The sequence below is a fragment of the Otolemur garnettii genome, unplaced genomic scaffold (assembly GCF_000181295.1).
Source record: "Otolemur garnettii isolate 467f Iridium unplaced genomic scaffold, OtoGar3 scaffold00005, whole genome shotgun sequence".
NCBI lineage: Eukaryota > Metazoa > Chordata > Mammalia > Primates > Galagidae > Otolemur > Otolemur garnettii.
The window spans coordinates 40,478,904-40,488,551 of record NW_003852400.1 but is presented as its reverse complement, the minus strand read 5'-3'; the positions used below and the strand labels follow the sequence as shown (position 1 = coordinate 40,488,551).

The window sequence follows — 9,648 nt, the reverse complement described above, 5'->3', positions numbered from 1 at the left end:
TTAGTGCACTCTCCCACTTTACTCAAAGCTTCTACTTTACATAATAAAGTAACATGGATGGTCCAAGGATTTAACCCAGTGCTTCAAGCGCAATCCCTTCTTCAAGTGGCTAATAAATAGTAAGTATAGCTAATAAAAATTTATTGAGACCTCACCATGTACCAGGGACTATGATAAATGCACTATGCTCACAAGTGTATGAGGCAGGTATTATCATACCCAGTCAGCAGGAAAGTGAAAAATAAAGTGTGCCTGCGGAGCAGTAAGACTGTCTTATTGGAACTTTCCTTACTCTTTGGTCACAACTAAATATACATCAAACAGTTTGGGTTTATTCCCTCAAAAGACAGAAAAGGTACACCTGCCTCCTTGATTTGCAGACCTGAGAGAATAGTACCTCCATCATGTTTGCCCTATGGACCTATAGTTGCTGAGCACATACTTGGCTCCAAGGGTGCGTGTGAGGATGGCGCATCTTAAGACCATCGGCTATTGCTTGCTTCCCCTGGGACGATTGACTTCCACCACTTTGAAAGCAGTTTAAGAAAACAGCATTGCTTACAGCTGCCAAGGCTAACATAACAACCCAAGGGTAGCCAGCCCTCCTCTCCTTTAAATGGGACTTAAATGAGGAGGAGAGAAAAGAAGAAGAAAGGAAAGAATGGAGGGAGGGATGAAGGAAAGAAGGAAGGAAGGAAGGAAAAGAGGGAGGAAGAAAGGAAAGAAGGAAAGAAAAGGAGGAAGGAAGGAAGGAAGGAAGGGAGGGAGGGAGGGAGGGAGGGAGGAGGGGAATGAAAAGAAAGAAGGATTCAGGAAGTGTGCTGGCGGTGCTGCTTTTGCCCAAGGACAAATCAACACATGGAAAGGGCCAAATGCCCATGGAAATATTTCAAATGTACTTGGTTCCTGAGTTCAGCGAAGAAGGTGTTTCCACATTTTTATTTCCTACTGCCTTATCCCCTCCATACAAAATCAACTATAGCAGGAATCTACCAAAAATGTGAAGAGCGGCTCAGCGCCCATAGCTCAGTGGTGAGGGCACCAGCCACATACACCAGGGCTGGCAAGTTCAAACCCGGCCCGGGCCTGCTAAAACAATGACAACTACAACAAAAAATAGTCCCAGCACTTGGGATGCTGAGGCAAGAGAATCGTTTAAGCCCAAGAGTTTGAGATTGCCATAAGCTGTGATGCCACAGCATTCTACCAAAAAATTCTTTGTCTACCAACGTTACCAAAATCAAAAGCTTTCCTTATCTTTCTCATTACCATAGTGAGACTCTGTCTCGATAAAAAAAAAAAGAGAGAGAAACTAATTACACAGAAGTAGAGGTTTGTAGCAAAAGCAGCAGAATAATCCTGACACTCCACCTCCTGTTCTTTCCAGGTGGGGGAGGAGAATCTCCTCTAGTCTCTTTTCCCTCAAGAGTTCTCTTTCCACAGGATTATATCCTTAACATTTTCAGTATCTCAAAGTCTACTTACTTCTATTAAGGTAGGATAGAGGCCAAGTATTGCATCTAAAAGGCCCTCCACTATTTTAACAGGCACTGAACAGACTGGCTGAGAAACACTCCATGTGTGCAGTGAAGGGGAGCTCTCATAACAAGCCTCATGGAGTCTGAGTCTCATGGTTAATTCTGACACATTTTTCCTAAGTCAGGCCAAATATTCTGACTGGGAAAGTTCCCCTGACCCCGAATCTGTCCTCATATAGTCAAGGTTGGCATATTATCAGATATTTAAATAAACATACTAAGTGGTAACTTCATCTACCAACATTATCAAAATCATAAGCTTTCCTTACCTTTCTCATTACCATCATATTCTCCAAGATATGGGGGAATCTCTGCCTGATACTGTAACCCAATCATTATTTCCTGTAGGAAAATTGAAAAATAAAAATAACTTAATATAAAAATGAATACTAAAAAAAAGTCCCAACTCATTAATCAGTTTCCATAAGTCAGAAGAAATCTTATCTTATAACAATAAAATTATCATAAATCATTTCAGAAGTGTTTCACAAAGACACCGTAGTCCAAATCATCTATTAGATTATGGCAATAAATCAACTTACCTTCCTCAAATCTTCAGGAGAGTTACCACTGTCTGTTTCCACGTCTTCAACTTCTGATTCCTTATCACCATCACAGGTAGTATTTGCTTAGAAGAAGAAAATTTAAAAGGTTTTTATTGCTTATTTTTGAGGCACCTAAGAAAATACCTATTATTTCATATTTTAATGCATATTATTTCATATTTCCACAAACTTGTGGAATAAATGTGATCAGCATAAAGATACTAACCCTCCTGCCCCCTGGCACTATTCTTAAATTTGACATTAGTAAAAAGACACTGAAAACTCAAAAAAAAAAAGGGGGGGGGCAGAACCTGTGACTCAAAGGAGTAGGGTGCTGGCCCCATATGCCGGAGGTGGTGGGTTCAAGCCCTGGCCCAGCCCTGGCCAAAAAAAAGACACTGAAAACCCTCAAAGTGTATAGTATCTTTATGATTAGTATGGTATACTATAAAATAGTTTAGGAGTTAAAAGGAAACCACTGTGGTCACCTTAAAGAGAAAGTAAAGCACTGGAGTTCTGATTATACCAATCTGAAGAGATGTACACCAGAGCTATACATTAAGGCCATCAAATTGTTTTTGTACACACACAAGTGCATGTGTATCTGAATATATTAAAGAAACAGCTCTTCTACCCTACAAATATTTCACAAAAAAATAAGAGATATATACATATAAGAAATTATTTCCATCTAAAACCTTCTAAATATTACTGATAAATATTAAGGAGTAACACCAAGAATAAAAAAAAAGAATTAAATTAATCAATTAAAAATAAAAATAAGCTTGGGGCTCGTAGCAGAGTGATTATGGCACCAGCCACATACACCAAGGATGGCAGGTTTGGACCCAGCCCGGGTTGGCTAAACAATGACAACTGTAACCACAAACAGCCAGGTGTTGAGGCAGGCACCTGTAGTCTCAGCTACTTGGGAGGCTGAGGCAAGAGAATTGCTTAAGTCCAAGAGTTTGAGGTTGCTGTGAGCTGTGATGCCACTGCACTCTATCGAGGGCAACATAAGATGACTCTGTCTCAAAAATAAATAAATAAATAAAAATAAAAATATTTTTTGAGTACTGGTAAATTTTCAAAATCAAGAGAGCAAGGATATTTTAACAGAAAACCTAAAAATGTCTATAAAATTACATGGTCACATTAAGACTGCTTACCATACCAACAAACAAGTCTTAGGAAAGAAACAGCCTTGCAAAATGAAGTGAATGTTTCCATTTATTTTTTTATTTTTTTGAAAGAGTCTCTCTGTATCACCTTCAGTACAGTGCCATGGCATCAGAGCTCACAGCAACCTCAAACTCTATGGCTTAAGTGATTCTCTTGCCTCAACCTCCCAAGTAGCTGGGACTATAGGCACCCCCGTAACGCCTGGCTTTTTTTTTTCTTATTGTAGTTGTCATTATTTAATAAGCCTAGGCAGGGCTTGAACCCATCAGCCTTGGTGTATGTGGCTGGCACTGTAACCACTGAGCTATGGGTGCCAAGGCTTTTTTTTTTAGACAAGAGTCTGAAGCTGTGGCCCTGGATAGTGCCATGGTGTCGTAGCTCACAGCAACCGCCCTTCCTGGGCTCAAGTGAGCCTCTTGCCTCAGTTTTTCTTTCTTTTTTTTTTTTTTTGTAGAGACAGGCTCTCGCTCTTGCTCAGGCTGGTCTTGAACTCATAAGCTCAAGCAATCCACCTGCCTCAGACTCCCAGAGTGCTAGGATTACAGGTATGAGCCTCTTCATCTGACATGAATGTTTCAATTCTTTTTTTTTTTTTTTTAGACAGAGCCTCAAGCTGTCCCCCTGGGTAGAGTGCCGTGGCATTACAGCTCACAGCAACCTCCAACTCCTGGGCTCAAGCGAGTCTCCTGCCTCCGCCTCCCAAGTAGCTGGGACCACAGGCACCCACCACAACGTCCGGCTATTTTTTGGTTGCAGCCGTCATTGTTGTTTTGGCGGGTCCAGGCTGGGGATTCGAACCCGCCACCTTAGGTGTACGTGGCTGGAGCCTTAGCCAGTTGAGCTACAGGCACCGAGCCAATGTTTCAATTCTTAAATGGCATATTAGTTCACTCTGGCCCAATAAAAAGGTTATAATCTTATTCAAATTATAATAGCATTTTATCTTAACTATAGAATAGAATATTCTAACCTAACCTACTTAACACGTAATATCAATGCTATTATTAATCAGTAATAATTGGGTTTCTTACATCGTAAAGGCCTAGGAAAGAAATCAGAAGTTTCATGGGAAGTCACAGATGGTGTCAGATCATCCGCAGAAGACTGAGTTTCCTCATCATCACCTGACAACAAATCTTTTGCTATTTCCTCCTGGAAGAATAGGAAGTTGGAGTTAGAAATGGTTACATCTCATCAACTAAGAAAAAACGTCTTTTTTTACACCTAATACAATTAAGAACTAGCTGAAGCCTCCTTAGTTTTGGGAGAAGAAATTGTTAAGTTTTCCTATTAGTTTACTTCATACAAGTATTTACAAATATTTAAAATAATATATAAATATTTAATGATATTTAATGTTTAATTATAGATAATATATAACAAGATGCTACTAAATAATAGTAAGTGCAACTATACTCTTAGACAACTGCCTAATTTGCAGGCATGCAGAGAGCTTTTCTAAAGCCGCAGGCTAATTTTTACTGAATTTACAACAAAAATAATCTAACTTCTCAGTGGTTAACAAGTACACTCATTTTCTGCCAATAAAAATAAAATAAAACTAGAAAAAAAAAATGCCTCCAAACTCCACTTTTCCAACAATGTAAAAGTCCAACTAATGAATAGCTTTGACCAGTGACAGTACTTTAAAAGAAGCAAGTCTGAATTAATTTTCATGCAAGTCTATAGTAATCCTTGTGCTTAATAAAAGTAGGCACTCAACAAACACTTGCTGAAAAACTATAGCCAGGAAGGTCTAGGGTATGTTAATATCATATTGACTGAAAAGTGGGAACAATATAACTCCCAAGAAGAGATTCTAAGATGTGGATTCCTCTCCTTGCCTCAGATCTGAAAGGCAGGGAAAGGCTTCCAGGGATCCCTTAGCAGAGACTGTGGCTGTGAGAATTTTCCTCGGCACGCTAAGCCTCTCCACCAAACACCCTATGTCAGAGATGGATCACCATGGCCTTGGCTGTTGCAGCCGCTGTCACTCCTGGAGCCAAGAAAACAGAACTTCTCTCCAACCACTCCACGCCTAAGCCAGCTTAGTTTGAAGGCTTCTGGGGAATTTATTAATCAATGCTTCTGTGTATCTACAGAATCCAAAGAACTTAAGGCAAACTCTAAGTTCAGATACAATGTGTACACAGAAAAGATGGAAAAAATTGTAGGAGAATATTCTGGCACACAAAGCATTATGACGCCACTACTACCCTTAAAATGGTGTGATCAAAGCCACTGATTCAATCAGTCACCATAAAAAAAGCAACGAGAGTCAAAAAGAAGTTTACAATTCAGAATAACAAAATGCTTTCAATGAATCTTTTAACTGCTAGTACTTACTTTGTCTAATGTCATGTCTGGTAGTTCATCCGCCAGTTCACTTGGGGAGCTATTTGCACTGGAGTTTGTAACTGCTGGAATTGTAGATTCATAGCCATAGAATGCCAGCAAGTCTTCCAGAGGCATGTTTCCTTCCTGTTCAAGCCAGAGGACAAACATGAGCTCAGTAGGTGTCACAATGCTGAACTGTGGGTAAACTGTGATGTCCTTAAGTGCATAAAGCACATTTTCAAAACAGCAGAACAAATCAAAGTTAAGTTTTGCTTTTCTTTTATACCACCATATAAAAATACCTAGAGCTAGAACTATTAATAAAACAGAACAATTAACACTTTAGTTTTTGTTTTCCAGCATCATTTCACTTTTTAAAAGACTCCCAAGGCTTGGCGCCTGTAACACAGTGGTTACAGCACTAGCCACATATACCAGTGATGGGTTTGAACCCAGCTGGGCCAGCTAAACAACTACAACAAAAAATAGCCAGGCATTGTGGCGGGGGCCTGTAGTCCTAGTTACTTGGGAGGCTGAGGCCAGAGAATTGCTTAAGCCCAAGAGTTTAAGGTTGCTGTGAGCTGTGGTGCCAACACTCTGAGGGTAACATAGTGAGACTCCAACTCAAAAAATAAATAAATAAATAAAAGACTCACAAAATAGTTTCTTTAGTGAAGACCTTTTTTTACCTTTCACATTAGTGCAAAGATCTGCCTTGAAAACATTTCCAATTAATCAATCAATAACTTCATGTAATACATAGTTTATTTCCTTGCAGTTAACAGGTGGCCATGTGGTTTATTCTTCATTATTAATTAGTGGATACCTGATAGGAAACCTTTGCTGAACATTTACTAACACCAGCAACATTTACTTATTAATATTCAAAACACAATTATCCTTTTATATACTTATTACCACATTTGGCTTTTTTTTTTTTTTGAGACAGAGCCTCAAGCTGTCCCCCTGGGTAGAGTGCTGTGGATCACAGCTCACAGCAACCTCCAACTCCTGGGCTCAACCAATTCTCCTGCATCCGCCTCCCAAGTAGCTGGGACTACTGGCGCCTGCCACAACGCCTGGCTATTTTTTGGTTGTAGCTGTCATTGTTGTTTGGCGGGCACGGGCTGGAATAAAACTGCCAGCTCAGGTATATGTGGCTAGAGCCTTAGCCGCTTGAGCCATAGGTGCTGAGCCCACATTTGACATTTTATACCAAATTAAAAAAAAAAAGAATAAACAACTGATGAAGATTGTATTATTATCACCATCTTACGATAAGAAAAGCTGAGGGTTAGTTTTGGGTGTTAATCCCAGTCCCCCATGCTCTTTTGCCAACTGGTGCTTTGATAAAATTATATATTCTGATTCTAGTGCTGCCTGTTATGAATACCTATGACATGCCCCATAGTGACACCTAGTCACTATTTTCCTCCCACTAATCCATATAAGAATAAAAAGAAAATCTATATTTCCTTTTTAAATAGAGTCATATGCTATATCACGTTTCAGTCAAAGATAGCTTAAACAAACAACAGGCTTTGTGTGGCATACAGTCTACGTGTGTAAGGGGCTCTACTATGTAGGTTTTTGTGAGTACACTCTATGAGGTGTAACAACAATGAAATGGCCCAACGACGGATTTCTTACAATGTATCCCCATCATTACATGTTGCTTGACTGTATAACTACAAAAGTATCTAGAACTACTTACAATTATTCAAATAAACAATTTCAAAACAACATCCTTATAAACTAATTTGTTAAGTATTTTTAAGATGTTGTATCTACCAATTAAGAGATTTACTTTTAAAGCTTACTTATTGGTTTAGTTTCCCCCTTAAGATAAATCACTGAAGTCATGAAAGTCATGAAATAAGCAGCATGAAAACGTGAGAGCTGAGCATGGAAACACACCCACAGCTGATCACAAAGTGAACAGAGGAGCCAGTGACGACTCCTGGAGACAGCGGCTGCCTAAGGGGATGCAAGCTCTGAGAGGTTCCAAAAACCTGGCCTTCACTTTTGCAGATAGGGACAATTTTACCGTGCCTGACTGAAACAGATTCATGCTAAATGAACTTAGAATAAAGTATATGATAGAATGCTAATTTACAAATTTGCAGTAGTAGACATACGTCTGTTTAATGGCTGAAACAATCATGTCACTCCTGAATCCTTTCGCCTTGGGACTGAAATCAATAAAAACCTGGGCTTTGGGAGCACAGTCAGCAAAAATTGAGTTGGATTGTCAGAACAGAAAGAAGTTCACCCAGACCATGAATTATTAGTCTCCCAAACCAAAGAATCCCTTGGAGGTGGAGTAGAATCAGATTTAGTCTCTCTAAGGTCCTATTCTTGCTTCTTACAGAGTCCACATAGCCCTTTCCCTTTGGCTTATGTTGGTTACAAGGAGTTACTGGAGGCTTGGCGCCTGTAGCTCAGCAACTAGGGCACCAGCCATATACACTGGGGCTGGAGGGTTCAAACCACTGGGCCTGCCAAATAACAGTGACCACTGCAACCAAAAAATTGCCGGGTGTTGTGGCAGCTGCCTGTAGTCCCAGCTACTTGGGAGGCTGAGGCAAGAGAATCGTTTAAGCCCACAAGTTTGAGATTGCTGTGAGCTGTGACGCCACAGCACTGTACTGAGGGTGACATAGTGACACTCTGTCTCAAAAAAAAAAAAGAAGTTACTGGATTATAGACTTTGCCAATGGTAAATTACAGACTTACCATATTGACAGGTAGTTACTGGATTATAGACTTTGCCAATGGTAAATTACAGACTTACCATATTGACAGGTAGTATTTCTCAAGAACCTCGCAGTTTCAGACTCTCCCTGAACTGAGGAGCTGCCAATTCTTACTTCTTATGTACCTTTCCATCACTTACTGGGTTCTAGGTACTTTACTGAGGGCGGCTGGCCATGGACGTTACGTATAGAAATGAAATTTACAGAAAAATCCCCACTCGCAAGGAATTCAACCTTAGTAGGAAAAAATGGTAAGTTAACAAATTATAGTACAGTGCAATAGCTACAATACTCAATTCTGGAACTGATGTTATAGATTTGTGAATATACAGAAGACCTATACTCCAAAAATAGTGGTACGGGCAGGGAGGTATATGCAGAGAGCAAAAACTGAGGTAAGTATTGAAAGATGAAGAGGCTTTTGACAAAACATAAATATAGCACTGCTAATTTTGATGAGTACAAAGGAAACGAACAGGATCCTGAGATGCACAGTAACAAGGAGGGCCTACTATCAGAGGGCAGCAGGGCAAGAGGCCCCTGAAGTGACCAGTCCCACAAAGAACACTCCAGGCGAAGAAAACAATACACGAGGCCTGGGGTGGATTCCCAGTATGACAAGTGACCACAACTTGGCTCAAGAGGAAAATGTAAACAGAGACAGAGACAGATCACAAAAGGTCTCACAGCCAGGGAAAGGAATTTGGACTTTATTCCCAGGGGGAAGTGAATGGAGAATTATGCAAAGAGAGCATCAGGTAGTTATTTCTTAAAATACTAGACAGAAGCATAAAGAAAAGTTAGGGGGTGGGGATAAGAGATACAAGCACAGCAGAGAGACCACTTAAGAGGCCTCATGCTAGAGCAGTGATCCAGACAAGGAAACAAGTGAATAGAAGATCTGCATTCTGAGGTGGAATCTAATGGGTTACTAGATGTGGGAGTTTTGAGAGGGAAGGACGACTTCAAGAATCCTATTTGAGTAATTAGATGGTGGTAACTCTTCCTGAGATAGAAAAGACTAAAGGAGCCTCGGCACCTGTGGCTCAAGCAGCTAAGGTGCCAGCCACATAAAACCTGAGCTAGAGGGTTCGAATCCAGCCTGGGCCTGGCAAACAACAACGATGGTTGTGATCAAAAAACAGCCAGGCGTTGTGGCGGGCACCTGTAGTCCCAGCTACTTGGGAGGCTGAGGCAGGAGAATTGGTTGAGCCCAGGAGTTGGAGGTTGCTGTGAGCTGTGATGCCACAGCACTCTACCCAGGGCAACAGCTTGAGGCTCTGTCTTAAA

At 40.5% G+C, this 9,648-nt stretch overlaps 1 protein-coding gene across 3 annotated transcripts in view; it reads right to left on the bottom strand.

Annotated features, from left to right (window-relative positions):
- Positions 1–9,648, bottom strand: part of MIER3 (MIER family member 3) — a 48,107-nt gene that overhangs the window by 23,143 nt on the left and 15,316 nt on the right. For all 3 annotated transcript variants that reach the window (XM_003782749.3, XM_012812394.2, XM_023518978.1), the window contains 4 exons: positions 5,612–5,746; positions 4,297–4,417; positions 2,081–2,166; positions 1,808–1,880 (listed from right to left, as the gene is read on the bottom strand). In XM_003782749.3, coding sequence (XP_003782797.1) covers positions 1,808–1,880; positions 2,081–2,166; positions 4,297–4,417; positions 5,612–5,746 — 415 coding nt within the window. The remainder of the gene's footprint in view (positions 1–1,807; positions 1,881–2,080; positions 2,167–4,296; positions 4,418–5,611; positions 5,747–9,648) is intronic.